Genomic DNA, 17,347 nt, shown 5'->3' on the forward strand with positions numbered 1-17,347 from the left:
CGGACATGGGTGAACCTTGGGGGATTCCGTTGAATAGGGGTAATGGTTTTTATGTATGCGGACCGACGCGGACAAATATTTTCCTGTCACTCAAGAAGTTTTTTATGTACTTTATTATTTTGGGGACCGTTTTCCAATCCTGCAATTGCTGAATTATGGAGTGCACACCTACTGTATCGAAGGCTCTTAAAAAATAAAGATTGTGTGCATTTTTGACTTCGTTATGAGATAGTCTACATAGAGTAGACAGTTCGAAGTCGATTTGCCTTTTTTAAATCCGAATTGGTTGTCGTTAAGTAGATTGTTATGTGTTACTAGACACCAGCCTTTTCGCTATTATTTTATCTATCGTTTTTGCTACACATCAGTTAAGAGAGATGGGTCGGTATGAAGAACTTTTAGTTTTGTTTAGACTTGTTTTGTAGGCTTGTGGTATGTGGCTATTGAATATTTCATTAGTTTTGTTATTCTGTTTTTTGTTGTGGGGGAGCTTTTTTGATCATTTGATATGAAATTCTATATCACCAAATACCAAAATTTTGCGTTTTTGCGTCAATAGTCTATAATGTTTTCTACAGTTATTGTATGGTTTAATTTTTCCAGGCAAGTTGTATTTGTTTTCGTAATTGGTCGAAGTGTTTATTGCACCATGGAACCCTATATGGATGTGTGTTAGGTGAGGTTTGTGGGATGGAAAGGCTTCCGCTAAAAAGAATAATTCTATTGATTTGAGCGGCGTCTTTGTTTACGTTGTGGGAGGTGGGTTATTTCTTGTTAGTTTGTTAAGTTACTGCGTTGAACTGTTCCCAGTTGGCTTCTTTTAGTTTAAAAAACGGTCTGTTGAATTTTTGTGAATTGTTGTTGGGAATATGGTGCGGGGGCTAGGATTGGAGAGCAGAGTGTGAGGTCTTTGTGTGTGTAAGTATTGTGTGTTGAAAAGTGTGTGGGAGAATTGTCGCTCAACAGAATAAGGTGCGTATTGTCAATGAACCTTTGAGTTTTTTTCCCTCGTGTATTTGTTGTTGGGGTGCCCCAGGATGGGAGCCATCCATTAAAATCTCCCGGAATTAGAGTTGGTGTTTTTTTTTTTTTTTTGTTTTTTTTTATTATGCGACTTACGGTAGGAAAATTAAAATCTTCTAAAGATACCACCTACTAAGCCCTATTGTAGTAGCCCTCATAAGACCTATTGGAATTATGCCTACGTACTAAAACAAAAACCTCCGCGTGCTCTTCAGTCCTTGCTCGCCAATCAAGGTATGACTTCGGTGAGCAGGATGTGAGGCCAGGTCCATGGGAGGTCTCTCCCTTCAGTGTAGTCCATGGGGGCTCCTCCTTCCACCCTTTAGTCGCCTTTTACGACGAGCCGGGAACGCTGAGGTAGAATTCTTCGCCCGCCGTCACCCAGGACGCCAGTTTGGGCTCCTTACGTCCAGAGTCACTATTGCGCAGTATTCCTTCCTGCCCCCTAACCATCTATCACCAGAAAGAGCGGACTTGGCGATGTTACTAACGGCCGAAAGAGCGTCCAGTGTGCTCTTTCCTATCCGAAAGCCATATTGATGGCTTCCCAGGTCGTTGATGCTCTCGGTGATTGCCTCTATTCTTGTATACAGGATACATTCAAACAGTTTTCCTACTATATCCAGTAGGCATAGAGGGCGGTAGCTGTTTGCAGCATGTGCTGGTCCCTTGCCTTTCGGCAACAGGACTAGCTTCTGTCTTTTCCACCTTGTTGGGAAGATTCCTTCCAGAGGGCATCGCTGGAAGGTGGCCCTGAAGATTTCAGGTCTACCCAGCGCCACTGCTTTTATAACAGCTCCAGGAATACGATCTAGTCCAGGGGCTTTGTTGGGTTTGATGCGGTTGGCTGCCTCGACGACTTCAAGTTCTGTGCTATGCTATCCCGTGACGCACGGGAAATCTGGGCAGGGGCTGCCTCTGTTGGCCTCCATAGTGTGGTCTGCTTTGGAAAAAGCTCCCCTACTATGTTAGCCAGAACCCCCGGGGGTTGGGGTTGCCGCTCTCCTCCTTAGCTTGTTGGTAACAAGCTTGTAGGCGAGGCCCCAGATATCGCAGTCTACGCCATCCTGCAGCTCCTTAAACGACCGCGCTTTGGCAGCCGCGATGCCGTGCTTGAACTCTAGGCGTTTCCTTCTGAAAGCCCCCAAGAGTACCGCGTGGTGTGTACTGCCTCTGGCTCGTTGCGCCGTTCTCCTAGTCCTGAGGCAATCAGACCGTAGTTGGCTTAGGGAGGCACTCCACCAGTAAACGGGTGGTTTGCGCTGTGGCTTATTTTTCCTTGGCATGGTTGCGTCGCAGATTCTTCCCAGCATATTCATGAGGCCTGCCGCCATACTCTCTGCGTCCCCATTTGGGATTTCCAGGGAATTGATGTGATAGGCCAGCATGGCCTCATCGATCTTCCTGGTGTCCCATGCTTTCCCGGCTGTTCTAATCTGCCGTCTCCTGGGCATGCCCTCCGGGGAGAGACTGAAGGAGATCAGGGCGTGGTCGCTCAGCGTCATGACGTCATGGACCATCCAGCTGTTGTTGTCCACTAGCCCTCTGCTGACAAAGGTAACGTCAATAAAGGACGTACCCCTATCGTTGTTGAACGTCGGCTTCCGTCCCTCGTTCAGCAGTCCAGCATTCCCTATATGTGACCATAGCCCAGACAACTGTAGCATCTAGCGGGTCGGACTTCCTGGGTGAAACGACATCTTGACCATCCAACGATTAAGGTGCCCTGTTTAAGGACTGGTATCGCAACGTTCGCGTTCAGCAGCACTGAGGCTATCTGTGTGCCATCCCGCATTCTGCGAAGGCCCTGATATCTTCAGGATTTATCTGCAGACCCTGGAATTGGGCGACCATGCAGCTGTGGAGCTCATCTGTTGTCGTGGCCTCGTCCAATTCGCTGCAAGATAGAGCTATTCTTTGCGCTCCCGTGCGCACAGAGGACAAGTCATTGAGCGCCGCTTCCAGGTCGCTCTTAAACTTCGGAACGCTTTCCGAAGCTTTCCCCTCTACCTCAAACAACAACTCACCTTTCTGCGTTCTCCGGATTTGTCGTACGTGACTGCCCAGTTCGCTAAGGCTCGGGTCCGATCTTAGCTTCCGAAGCATCTCTGCGTACTACTGTCTTTTTTACGATGAGTGCCTCAGGTTTTTTACGCAGGCGCGTAGGCTTCACCTTGGTCCACTCTGCACCCGTGCTAGCATTCTTGGCGACAGATGCGTAGCTGCCTGGCTTGGACTCGTTAGGTCTGGATGGCCCCTTTTCTTCACCGTTGCCACCCAACATAGGGTTGCTCGGCTTGGGCGCCTGGACTTTTGGCACTTGCACCATGGGTACCTGCGCCTTTTGAGGAGGCTTTTTGGAAGGCTTTTGTACCTCCGTCTGGGTAGCGGTGCTCGCTAGAAGTACCTTCGTACAGCTCTATCGCCCTGTTGTTAAGGGCTGAGAGTTCGGAAGCTATGCCCTTTGTCTCTCGTGTCACGTGCCGTTGGGTCTCGAATGCGGATAGCAGGATGTTGATCTTGCCATTAATCCTGGTGAGAATGCCCCTCAGGTCCTCGTTCTGGAGAGCTGTGGTCAGGTCCGAAGACCGATGAGGGGAACCAGCTGGGGACTTCCCTCCCGTCTTTTGCGATGGCACGGCGATGTGGTCCAGCGTCTTCTGACTTGTCGCGGTCGTATATGCTGTAGGAGCCAAGTTCTCCACCTCTACAGCATCGCTGCAGTCGCTAGTCAACGGCGGCTGGGAGCCTGCGTGCTCACAGTTCGCCACCGACGGGACCGAGATTCCGTCACCATGGGTCGGGTTACCGACTCCTCTGGTGGGGGATCTCGAAAGTCGGGAGCTCCTCCTGAACGGGTCGTTGCGATCAGGGGGACTGCCCCCCACTGAGCTGTCCATCAACTGAATGATGGCCTAAGGTTACCTAGGCGAAGCACCAGCCTTAGAAAGGGGTTCCCACGTAGGCCACGGATTTCTCCCTGGCTTTTACAGATGGAGGTTTGTACCGCCTCGACTCGGACACCAGAGCCTCTGCTTAGGCACCAGCACGGTGAGAGGATGATATTTGGTCTGTCCGCGACCTTTGTGCCTTTTCCCCTTTCTTAACGACTTGTGCGCTCCCAGTAACCAGTAACAAAATTAAATTAAATTAAATTTCAACGGTTTAATTTTAAATTTAATTTTGAATTTCGCGCCCTACTTTCGCAACACAACACTGATCACACGGTTGGTCTGGCAACGCCACCCTATCCAGATCACCCGTTGCGCCTAGTTGGCAGCGCTATCAGCTGTTTTATCCGCTGCAACAATCGCAAGCTAATAAATTACCTATTTACCTGAAACAGGCGCACAATTAACTCGCGTGATTGCAGCGCAAAACTATGGCGCGACTCCACCGTGTGGTTTTGCCAGTTTGCCGCACACACCGGCCGACAAAACTTCTATAATTTCGAGTATTTCGCGCAGCGTTAATTTAAGACATCCGTCTTCACGGCGAAGTAGACTTGGTCTATGTAAGTATTGTGTGTTGAAAAGTGTGTGGGAGAATTGTCGCTTAACAGAATAAGGTGCGTATTTTCAATGAACCTTTGAGTTGTTTTCCCTCATGTATTTGTTGTTGGGGTGCCCCAATTAAAATCTCCCGTTAGTAGAGATGGAGTTTGTTGTATATTAAATGTGTTTTGGAATGTCTGGTTAGTAATGTGGATTGTGTATTGGATTGACTTGTGCACTAGCAGTGCTACGCAAATATTTGTTAATAGTTTGTAGTTTATTGGGGTTGGAATGTTATGAGTGTATTGAATATGGGTTTCTTGGAAGGAAATTATGTGAGGGGAGTATTTTTTGATTAGAATAAGGAGTTGGCTGTAGTTCTTTACATATCCCTTTAAATTTCATTGGAATATAGTAAGAGACAAAGATTATATCTTATAACTTAACTTAAAGGTAATGTTAACGGTTTTGTGTAGAGTTTAAGGTTCTATATGGGTTCGCTGTCGTTGTTGTTAGTGGGCTTGTTTTGGTTTAGAGCTTTAGCATTTATTTTGTATGCTTTAAGGTTTGTAGAAAAGTTGTTAGACTTGTCTTTCGGGAAGATTTTTATTTCAGGTCTTTGGTGAGTTGTGGTGAGAATGGCGTAGATGGTTTCTGGTAGGTGTGGGGTCAGTATCCTTCTCTTCTAGTTTGTCGTAGCTGTGGTGGTGATGGTGTCAGAGTGGTTGGTTAGATAGTAAAGTTGTTTTGGCTGGTCCAGTTGTTGGTGTCTTAGATGAAGTGTTCTCTGCTGTTGATGTGGGTGTGTAGTGTGGATTTTGATGTTGGGATTGGGTTGTATTTTAGTGAATATTCGGTGACTGAGTGTTTGTTGTCATCTGAAATATATTGTCATTCGAAATATATACGTTGGGCAGTTTTGTGGTCAACATTTTGTGTAGTTTTAATGGCTGTTAATTCCTTGTTAATTCCTTTTATGAACGTAGGGCATTTGCGGGCAATTGGGCTGTGTTGATGGTTAAGTTCTGGATTGTTTCGGCAATTAAAGCAGTTTTTTTGTTTGTGCATTTTTCTCCGTCGGTAGTGTGTTTTATTTCTGAACAATTGGAGCAAGATTCTAAACTTTTGCATATGAGTGCTGGATGACCGAAGCGGAGGCATTTTTTGCATCGAAATGGGAGTGGGATATAGTCTCGTACTCGGACTGTTTCGTAACCGATTGCTAATATTTCAGAGAGCTTATGCGACTCAAAGGTAATAATAATTAATCCAGTTTCAGAGTTAGAGATGGGCATTGTCGCTTCATTATTTTTTTAACGTAAGTTCCATTTTGTGGTTTTAACTCTTGTAGAATTGTGACATCGTCGATGTGGGTAAGGTCGTTGCAATAACTCTCTTAAAGCAGTTTAATGTCTTATGTTCAGTTGCTGTTACTTCCTGTACTTGTTGTTTTTTATTTTGTGATTGCGGTTGGTATTTGTATATTGTGTACATACCTGTGAAGACGCCACACCCACTTCAAACTCTCTTATTTTTTTTATTTTTGTTTTAGTTTTGTACATTTTTATCGATTTGTAAAAATATTCAAAAAATTTTCAAATATGTGTGCTTGGCAGTTTTGGGCGGTCTTAGGGCGTTAGAGTGGGCGTGGCAAAAAGTTTTTTATTGCAAATCGATAAAAATTGAAACGACTAATAAAAATATGAAAACATATCAACATATTTTTCAAAAGTGTTGGCGTTGCAGTTTTGTGCGGTTTGTGAGCGTTAGAGTGGACGTGGCAACATGGACATGGCCAGATCGCCCCAGCTATCGATCCTGATCAAGAATTTATAGTGACGTTGGGTGGTCCAAACCGGCCAGTTCAATTATTTCAAAGAACTATACCATCCCAGTTGCACAGAATCCGTTTCTAATAAAGAATTATTTGGCAGCGGTACTTAGCCGTTCTTGTAAACATCTTAAAGCCTGACCTAAGCACATTTGACTGTTTTAAATCTTCTCTTAATCTTAAGAATCCAAGAGCGAGGCCCTCCCGATATACAAATATTGTCAAAATACTGAGGCTTCTCCTCAATCCAATTTACATTTGTTTTTTAGTCTTAAGCTGAGATCAAAAGAATAAAGACGTGAAAACTATTACTCCGATAATTTTTTATGTCTTAGCGTTGTCCTTAGTCAACTGACGGGACTCAAAAATATCGCAACAAATTTTACTATATATATATGGTCGGAAGCGCTTCCTTCTGCCTGTTACATACTTTTCAACGAATCTAGTATACACTTTTACTCTACGAGTAACGGGTACAAATACCGTTAACGCAAAAAGCCTTTCTGAAGCCTTTGATAAATAGTGGATGAAACTTAATAATTTTTTTGTTCAGATATTTTTAAGTAGCTTATAAACTTACATAATTAATAATATCCAAGCCTTCTGTTGAAAAGATAGTTCAATTGCAGTAGAAATATTGCAAGGTAAGTACCGTCCATTGAAAATTGCAGTTTGTCCAGTTGAAGCTACATTTTCTACTGAGATGAGCATAAGCCTCGACATGTCGATAATCTGAAAATATTTATTCATTGAATGTTGAAGCTTGCACCAGGTAAAAAAGGAAGCCTATAAATAATTTATATTCTGTTGCGTACACCCTCTGTTGAGATACTAAGACTTAAAAGATTCCCACCTTGTTAAGTCCGACTGAATGCAGCGGCCGCGATCGTTCACATTGAAATTCTATTCCATATTCATCAGTAGGGTATTGACTACCAAAATAAGGGAAATTGTGAAAACTAGTCCTTGGCTCTGGACCGATAAAAAGGTATAAAAAGACTCCAACCCCCCGATAGAGCAGACCATTCCTTTTAGGGACGTTCTCGACATCGTAAAGGAGTCATTCCCTGGAAGAGACAATCTAAAGAGCTGGAAATTTCGGTACAAAATGAAAGGTAGTGATTTCGTGGTCCAGAGAGTCCAGAGAGGACATCTTCGCTCCGGGCTTCAAGAGTCCTGGACTTGAATGTTACGGGGCAGGCAAAAGGAGACCTCGTGAAGGAAGATCTACTTTTTCAAACAAACAGACAGGAAGTCAAGAGGGCACCTTGTAAAGGAAGACGTAATTTTCAAAGCAATCGACAAGAACTTCCAAGATAGGTGGCAAAAAGTACAAGGTCTTCGACAATACAGCCAATGTGATTAAGCAGTCGACCAAAAAGACGAGATCCTAGGCGTGCAACAAACCCTTAATTTCATCGCGGTAGTATTGGTGTTTCTTTTTCAATATTGAGATTAGTAAAGACCTGCAAGGGTCAGTGCAGAAGCGTCGTTACCATCGTCGTTACCGCATCATCCTGCAATGCTTATATATGCTAAGTGAAATCCGCCTCTCACAATGTCAATTATTGAAGATGCGGGATGCTTCCCTGGATAGAATTTCAACGCCTACTAGATGACAAGGCCGAAGAATACCAGTGGTCCGAAAATAAGAAGTGGAGGAAGTTTTATAGCAGCCTACGTGGCCGTGCACACCGACTTCACTTAACCCTACCAGCCACACTTAGCTTAGCACGTATTAGTAGCAACCCCCGATCACCCTCGAACGACCTCGACATGGCGAGCCGCATTGAGGCCCAGTGCCGTTGACGAACAGATGCCGCATTTATAACCGTTGACGACGCCGATCATCTCCTAGGCACACCAAGGACAGGAAAGGGACAGACATGATATCCCCATTAAATTTACCTGCGGGAAACTAACTCCCGTCAGCGTTTTGGGGCGGAGGTTGACAGCAAGCCCCGAAAGCCCAAGCGATGTTGGTTGTAGAATTTGTATTGAACACTGAATGGTAAGTCAAGACGATGCAATCTCTCAAGCCTTCGACGTTGATTTGTGGAGTTCAGCATGATGACAGCTAATGGGTTAACATGTTCTTTTTTTTGCTCATGCTGTATTTTGTAATTTCTTCTACCACTGATGGCAAGTTTTGGTCTTTTTTGATAGTGGCATTCCGCACATAGAAGAACGCATTTATTATATGCCTTAATAGTTTATTCTCTGCTCTTTCCATTTCGATGTTTGTGTATGAAGCTGCCCTACAGCTCAATGACGTATGTCCACTCTGCCTTAATGATGGCCGCGCCCAGGAGGAACTTGTTTTTGGTGGAAAGCTTACATCTTCTTTGAATCTACCAGTACATACATATGCCTACTTTTGGTATTTTATGGCGTGACTATTCCCGTGATGTTTTCTTTCCATGTCAGTTTGGTGTCCGGGTAAGTCCGAAATATTTGGTAGTTGGTTTCTGTACCAAGACAGGTGGAAAGAGGCCTGTTCTTAAGGAAAAAGTTGAGTGTGTCGATTTGTCTGCATTTATTAATATCTATTTTTGAAATATCATTTTACGACCACCAAGTCCTCTTTACTGGGCACTTGAGGTATTTGGTGGCGTTCCAAAGATCAGCGTTGTAAATATGCAGTCTTGCCAATCCGGAGTCAGACCATCCTCAGTCTTCTCCTTTCTCCCATAGTAGCGAAATCTGTTGACCAGAGGTACTTATGTCTAGTGACTTCAACCAAAGACACTAGAATAATAAGATGCGCAACGTCCATACATTGGTTTGGCAATGCAGCCCCTTTTTTTGACGGCCAAAATTGCTCTCTGTCCGCTCGCTTACGCTGAGAGCTTAGGAAATCTAAAAATAGAATTTGCTTGCTTGTGTGAGTAAAAACAAGAGACGAGAACGCGTATATGTGTGCGTGTTGTGCTAGAAGACGATTTTCGGGCCGATATCAATTCTGATCGAAGAAACGAATTTACATATTTGGAATTTGGCAATATGATGAAGCTACCCTTTACATATTTATATTTATGTTGATAATTAATTATGTGTAATATATACATATAACATTCATTATTTACTTAAAACCATAATGAGAAATCACAACTTTCATTTGTGCACTTAATGCATGATAAACTTTTTTATACACATTTGTTTTTTATTATTTTTAAAAATATTTCAAAAACTTTCAAAACACTTTTATTGTATTTTATAAATACTCGAAAAAAAGGTCAGATGGTACTTTAGTTTCCCGAAGTCCGAGTCTATTGAGTAAAAAAAATGTATAAAATAAATAAAAATATGAGAACTGCTTATTGCAAAAGTCATATCTTGAGGCACAAAGTGCGGACACAAGCACTCAAGAATCATTGCCTTATTAATTTTTCACACGTCGCAAGCTGAATACTCTAATGACAATGCTACAAACTTTGTCTAGACAATTTCCTGATCCTGATATCACTCCTCCTTGCAAAGGCCGCCTTAGGATATGAGAACCCATATACAAGTACAACGACAGCAAGTGGCACGTCAATATATCCAACATCAAGGTTGAAAGGATAGAGAGATGGCACTCATAGCCGTCGCAAAACTAGCCGTTCTGCCCATCGATTCCGATATAGTTGAAACCGTACCTCTTCCAACGGGTGGAGTATGTTCGTAAAATATCTCCAGCGCCTAGTCATGGGCGCATGGGTGTACCACAGTTCCTGCAGAGCTCTTCGACGCTATCTTTTCGCCCGACAGCAATTCCCAAATCTAAACTTCCTAAACATCGCATCGATGCAGAACTGCATTCGCTAAGCCCAATAAGATATTATCGTTCGAATTTGCTACATATAGCCAATAAAAAAGCTAATTAGCTTATTATTATTACGGCTGTCAAGCCAGATGTGACAACCAAAAAATTAAATTCGGTAAGTTGATACGCACCGCGGTGGCAAATCGTAACGCTAGTTCACAGGTGTGAAAAATCATCCCAAATATGCCGATAAAAAATATGAAATCAACTTCAGAAGTTGGTGCACGGGAGTATGGGGAAACCCTATCGTGCGGTAAGCTACCAGAAAGGCGTAGAGGCGTGGAGCGTCAAAAAAAACTCCCTGGTGGATTGTGATAACACACGTACTTTAGTAGGCAATGCCAAAATGCCAGTGCACGATCTTTACAAATGCAAGCCAAAAACTCAATAAATACAACATAATGTGGTACAAGATGATGGGCGTCGGTATAGTGTCTTAATTGGACTAGTATCGAAAGTCTACTGGAACAGGTTGATCAAATTTTGCACAATCAGAATAATCCTTAAGCCTTAGAAATGAATAAAGTGAGAAAGGAAATACCGACCGTTGAATTAAGACATCTAAACTCGTGTTACAGTTTTACTCGTTAAATACATAAATAAAAAATGTAATAGCCCTTTTTTAATAAGTTATTATTGTTCTTAAAAATAAATCCTGTTTTATCGGTGTGGACTTTGGACAAGCAACAAAAGAATACTTCGTGAACTAACAGGACAGATGTGAACCTTGGACTAGAACGGGCCGCACCCAAAAGAGGGATCGCTGCGACCTATACAGAGACTGCGCAAGCGCAGCTCGTGACCAGTCAGAGCACGCGGCGAGCCATTCGTTCACGTGGACAGTCGAGTACGGAGATGCGTACTCCGAGCCCGGTCGGGCTCGGTCAGACAGTGGGAACAGAGTCCAAAGGCGTTAATAGTCAGTGAAGAGGCCAGTAAGTGAGGACGCACACAGAGCCAGTGAACAAGAGATCCGCAAGTGAGATCGCGCAGAGTCGGTGAATAAGGAGCCAGGGAGTGAGAACGCGCAGTCAGCCAGTAGAAAAAAGGGCCGGGAGCGAGAACAGTGTACATCAGGAACAACAATACGCTGTTGATCACTGCAAGGGATGAAGCAGAGCAGCGCGGTGATCCTCTGACCCGTATCCTCGGAAGAGGACAAGGATTTTTCTTGGTCAAAAGAGACTGTGGAGTCATTGGTTCTGGGAAGAGCTTTGGTTCAACCTTACAGACGATAGACCTTGCGGTCGCGGCTACGCGCGACGACAAAGGAACGACTCCTCGCAGCGAACGGCGAAAACCGAGAATTATTATAATAAAGCTGACTCAAATTTGGTAGGGAAATTACACAAATCATACATTTGGTGGGAAAAACAAAGACAAAAAATATACTTATTTTCACCTAACATAATTTTCACCTAACATGTCCAAGAAAAATTTTGAGGAAAAATACCACACACCTAGTAAAAGCATCTAAGTCAGCCCATTCACAAACTTATATTCTCTGATTATAATAAATAAGAAAGAGAAACACAATAAGAATATTAAAAACGTGAAATATATTTTATCACATGAAAATTACTATCTTTGTCGGGTCACGCAGCCGCCAGCAATACCTAAATTTATATTTGCTTACATTAGACACAGTTAAACTTAACGTTCCCATCCTTTGCGCTCTCTCCCATGTACTCTCGCACCTACACCTTTGGCTTAGCGTTCTTCTTTCGCTCTGCAATTATCATTGACTTTCGTTAACTTGTACATATCGCATCAATGCCAAATCTCGTTCTCTAAACCGAAGAAATACGTATCGTTCGAAATAGCTAAATGCCCTACAACCATACAAAACTACCACAAACTACCATCGATCTCCCAGAAAAATGTTTAAATTTCTCGTTCGCATTTCCACTAGCTGAGTAACGGGTATCGGATAGGCGGAGAAGCCGACTATAGTATTCTCTCTTGTTTTTGTTATATATTTCATACTAACCTGTTTAAATGTTTTATTTTTATTCACGGATCGTTTTCGTCTTCTTATTTCCTCAGTCCCATCAATTGTTTCAGAAGGCTCAGTTACTTCCATAGGAAGCATCATTATACTTTGTTCATCTTCTTTACTCTGAAAAAAATTAAACAGTAACTTAAAATAAGAGGAAACTTAAAAAATGCTTTTTCTAAATATGGGTATGCATAAATTAGGCCATTTGCTATTCTACGCATGTGGCTTTATTTGGTTAATAACCTCATTTTTCAGTTTTACTTTTATTAGACACTGCATTATTGTGCTAATAACTCCATTAAAAATTTAAATTGTATTGAAATATGAACTTAAAAGACCTTTATTATTATGCGATTTTTTCATGTAACACGGTATTTGACGGGGCTCGCATCCGCCACTAGATCTTACATTTATTCTTTATTATCTAATCTCTAATCTACGGAAATCTCTATTATAATTTTAACCACATATAAAACATACCTCCATTTGAACCAATTTCGTACCAATTAAAATCAAAATAGACAGTCGAGTTCCCCGACTATTAGATTCCCGATACTTAGCTGGTCCTACCAAAGACACTAGAATAACAAGATGCCTAACGCCATACTCTCTCGAGTTTTTGTTTAAGAGCGAGAGAGCGGAGAGCTCTATAGCGAACAGCTCTTTTCTACGCATACAATGACAGCAGACAACTCTGTGTGTGCACACGTATGCTCATGCATTGTAAATTTGACAAAATATGCCCTTTACCATAGAAGTTCTTAGATTTTAAATCTATATTATTTTTATTAATTGGCACCATATGAAAAATTCTTGTTTTGCATTGCCTTAACGTTATTATTATTCAAATATAGCTTAGAAATAGTAATAGCCGAATTTATCTACATATTAAATTTCAAAAATGACTTCATATTAGAATATTTGTCATTCGAGTATTCATGTTGCGACGTGTCAAAAATTAATAAGGCAGTGATTGTTGATTGCTTGTGTCCGCACTTTGTGCCTCAAGATATGACTTTTGCAATAAGCAGTTCTCATATTTTTATTTATTTTATAAATTTTTTTTTACTCAATAGACTCGGACTTCGGGAAACTAAAGGCCCCTAACCCTTGTGTAATATTTGTAAAATACAGATTAAAGTTTTTGAAATATACTTAAAAATAATAAAAAAAACACATGTGTATAAAAAAATTTATAGTTGAGCAGTGCATTAAGTGCACAAATGACAGTAGTGCTATCTCATTACGGTTTTATGTAAATAATTAATGATATATATATTACACATAATTAATTATCAACATAAATATAAAAATGTAAACGGTAGCTAATTCGATAGGCAATTTTATCAAGTGAATTTAAAAAACTTTAAAATTATAATAGTCATATCATATGGCTACGAAATCGGCCAAAACTCCAAATATGTAAATTCGTTTCTTCGATCAGAATTGATTTCAGCCCGAAAATCGTCTTCTACCACAACACGCACACATATACGCGTTCTCGTCTCTTGTTTTTACTCACTCAAGCAATCAAATTCTATTTTTAGATTTCTTACGCTCTTACCGCAAGCGAGCGGACAGAGAGCAATTTTGGCCGTCAGCAAAAAAGTGGCTGCATAGCCAAACCAATGTATGGCCGTTACGCATCTTGTTATTCGAGTGTCTTTGGTCGCGAAGTGCCTTCCAATCTTATGATAAAGCGCCTGAGAGCTAGGCTCTGGTGACCCCTTTGAATCCAGCTACGCACATTAATACATTAGCTGAGTTCAGTTTGGTCTAATTTTAAACATTTATGATTTATTCTTATTGTCTATACTCGATAGTGATCAATTCTAGTATAATTCTTAGAATATATAGATATCCAATAGTTAAAAGAATACAATTAAGAAATTAGAATTCAGATAATCAGGAAAACTTCTTCCCCTTTAGTTCTCAATAATGTATGTTACATTTTTTTACAGAAATTCCTACGTAATATGAATATTATATATAAATAAAATTACATGTTCCCTTGTACCTTTGCTAAAATACTCACTAAAATATTCACTTTCAGGATTAGCATCATAGAGACCTAGCTCCATAGTAGCTTGTTTTACTTTGGAAATAGTATCAATGTCTTAATTTGGAAATATTATCAATGTCTTAACGCGCTAATGGAGTCTTATCAATAGGATCACTCTCTAATTCTAGTTTGTCAAAAATGTTCCAATATTGTAATACTAATTTTTCTAAAAACTTACTAATGCTAGCAGGGTCATGTATGGTCTATGGTTTTTATTTCCATCCAAGTTGTTGTTTTTTCTTGGATTACGACTTCTAACGTTGATTCTATGGTCAGACGTTTCACTGCTCTGTATATTACATGTGCGTGCCGGGCATCTTGAGTGGGGTAAAGGTGGAGCAGTTGTTCGACTTGGTTGATTCTGATAATTTGCTAGGTGTGCCGACTTAGTCATTTAGTTCGTAATCTGGCCCAATAATTGGTTCAAATGCGTCTCAGAATGTTGTGGTTCTGCCATGGTGTAGGTTTTGGTATGTTTATAGGTATACACAGTTATTTTGTATTATAAAAGTTCACGGAACTAAAAATTTTCATAAAATTTTTCTTGCGACCGTTTTTTTGTGATTTATTGGAAATCACTGTTTTTAATTCGCTGATCAGGATTGCTATTTTCAAGGATATCCTATAATTGATCAGCACCGTACTTAAAAGGACTTCCTATTGATCGTATTGCGTTTTTTAACTGAATAATATTTATTGAAAACCAAAACCTTTATTTTCGAGTTTGTGAGTCTAGGATTGGAATGTGGGAACGTGACAATTTGACAATTATGTTTAAATTAGACAATGGATGTTTGGTCTATTGGTGGGTGGGTAGTTTTGGGATATTCCACTCACCCTTTTTTATTTATTTATTTTATGACAAGTGTTAAATATATTCACGAAAATATACATTAGCACCCTAAACCAACAAGTAAGCAACTCTTTATTTTGTCATTGAAATGTACATTTTACGAATATACAAATGTATATAAACATACACAAAGGGGTAGCAGGTTAGCACAAAAGAAGGGGTCAAGTCGATCTCCGACTCAATCGATCTAACTTTGACAATGTTTGCTTAACGAGTAACTTTTATTTTGATTACAACGAATACGTTACCATAACTATGCACATAAGCACTTGTAGTGTAAACATTCCAAACGATAAAAATGCTAATGTTGTTAGTGCGATGTCCGATATGTCCTTAAAATTTATTTCTTTCTTATTTTTTGATAAATCGGTAACAGAATTCAGGCGCTCCGGATGTTCCTCATAATCGGATGTGTATTCCTTTTGGGGATGATCATATCCTTAAAGAAGTTTTAGCATAGATATATAAACGATATTTATAACCTGAAATATACCATTTTTATTGTTTTTCTTCGAAATTAAGGCAAAATTATCCTTGAAGATTAATTTGTTGTTAAATTCTCCAGGAGACTGTAAGATAAGATAAATAGGTAAGATAATTCATCCGTGTAGGAATCAGAGTTAACTTACAATGAAATGGGATCTAGGGGCCAATGAAGGGGCACCCGTATAAGCATAGCCAGTAATGTCCCCGTAATCATATTCTTCTGTTGCTGCGGAACTCGGCTGATTTAGATCTGACGACCTTCGATATCGATTCCCACTTCCATAGGTATACTGACTAATTTCCTTTGAATTTGTATCGCGGTAATATATAGCCATTAAGCTGTAAAAATTTCCAAAAATATATATTTAAATTAAATATATTTAATATATATATATTTAAATATATATAAATTTAAAACGTGAGAGATAGCTATAGTCGTGTTATGTCGACTAGTGGGAATGCGAGGAAGAAATTTCAAATTTATTTCGCATATCCTCAATATTGGTATACACGATACTAAAAGGGTACAAAGATTCGGTTAAAACTACATATCGTTTTCCCCCTAAAAAGTGTATGTATTCCTCATCAGGATCACTAGCCGCATAGATGTAACCATGTCAGTATATCTGTCCGTCCGCATGAAAGTCTAAATCTTGGACACTATAAAAAGTAAAAGGTTGAGATTAAGTATACTGATATCTACGCTTTGCAATATTGTTTACAACGTTGCCACCTCCACTTTAAAGTCCACAAACCCCCTTAAATTGTCATGCGCATAATTTTGGGAAAAGGTAAAATTTTTATACCAGTTACTTGTACAATAGATTAAAAGGGTATACTAGATTCGTTTGAAAAGTATGTAACAGGCAGAAGGCATCGTTTCCGCCTATATAAAGTATACATATCACCATGTCACCAGGTTAGCGCCCCTTGAGCAAAAACCCTTGATGTGAAATATTTAAAAAACTGTTTAAGCGAGAGCTTTGGAAATTTGTTTCCCTTAAAAGTTGAAAAATTATTGATATATGTATATTCTTAATTAGGATCAATTGCCGAGTCTATTTAACTGTGTCCGTCTGTCCCTATTAACGTCGAGATCTCAGAAACTACAAAAGATAGAAGGTTGAGATTGAGCGCAAGTTTTTTGATTCATGTTGCCACGCCCACTTTAACGAGCACAAACCGCCCGAAATCACCACGCCCTTGATTTTGCAAAATGGTTAGATATTTTTTATATTTATATTAGTCTTGCACGTTTCTTTTGATTTGCCAAAAAGGTGCTTACCCAGAATCGTCAGGTCTGCATTGGGTCTAGGATCCCCAGATTCAATGCGCTTTACGGCGGCCACCACCTCGCGTCGCTTAGATAAGCTGCAGATTCTGATAGTTATTGGGAATTTCGGATGTTAATAATTCCCTAAGTCTTTACCCTCCCTACGAAGACACCAAAGGTTGAGTACGATGCACTTGCGAGGCGCGCTTTGAAACCGAGGATTTAAGCGTATCCAGAATATCATCAAATTTCTCACTCAAATCCCTTTCATTTTCGTCAAAATCAAGTTTTTCGAGCTCCTTGAGAATTTGTTGGATTATTTCTTGCGCCTCAAAAATGCAACCCTTTTTCATCAGAGGTAACGAATTGGTAACAGCAACAAAAACAGCCGTATGTTGTTGTTATGTTACCAACGGAGTAACTTTTGTTGTACGTTGTACGCATCTTGTTTCTATCGTTTTTGGTTTAACTGTATCCAAAGATGGCATATTTACAAAGTATAAATTTAGGAATTGCTGGCG

General features: G+C 40.5%; 1 protein-coding gene across 12 annotated transcripts in view; it reads right to left on the reverse strand.

Annotated features, from left to right (window-relative positions):
- Positions 1 to 17,347, reverse strand: part of LOC116800897 — a 60,759-nt gene that overhangs the window by 4,818 nt on the left and 38,594 nt on the right. For 6 of the 12 annotated variants that reach the window (XR_004361663.1, XR_004361662.1, XR_004361664.1 and 3 more), the window contains exons 3-7: positions 15,697 to 15,892; positions 15,561 to 15,636; positions 15,316 to 15,506; positions 12,144 to 12,272; positions 6,929 to 7,080 (exon numbers count right to left, since the gene is read on the reverse strand). Coding sequence is in view for 9 of the 12 variants with exons in the window: in XM_032717333.1 (XP_032573224.1) it covers positions 6,929 to 7,080; positions 12,144 to 12,272; positions 15,316 to 15,506; positions 15,561 to 15,636; positions 15,697 to 15,892 (744 nt within the window). In the remaining 3 variants the exon portion in view is untranslated. Of the gene's footprint in view, positions 1 to 6,928; positions 7,081 to 12,143; positions 12,273 to 12,632; positions 12,711 to 14,392; positions 14,548 to 15,315; positions 15,507 to 15,560; positions 15,637 to 15,696; positions 15,893 to 16,838; positions 16,909 to 17,347 lie in introns of those variants that run through there. The other 6 variants (XM_032717338.1, XM_032717334.1, XM_032717342.1 and 3 more) reach the window with 6 other exon arrangements.

Source organism: Drosophila sechellia, chromosome 3L (assembly GCF_004382195.2).
Source record: "Drosophila sechellia strain sech25 chromosome 3L, ASM438219v1, whole genome shotgun sequence".
Lineage (NCBI taxonomy): Eukaryota > Metazoa > Arthropoda > Insecta > Diptera > Drosophilidae > Drosophila > Drosophila sechellia.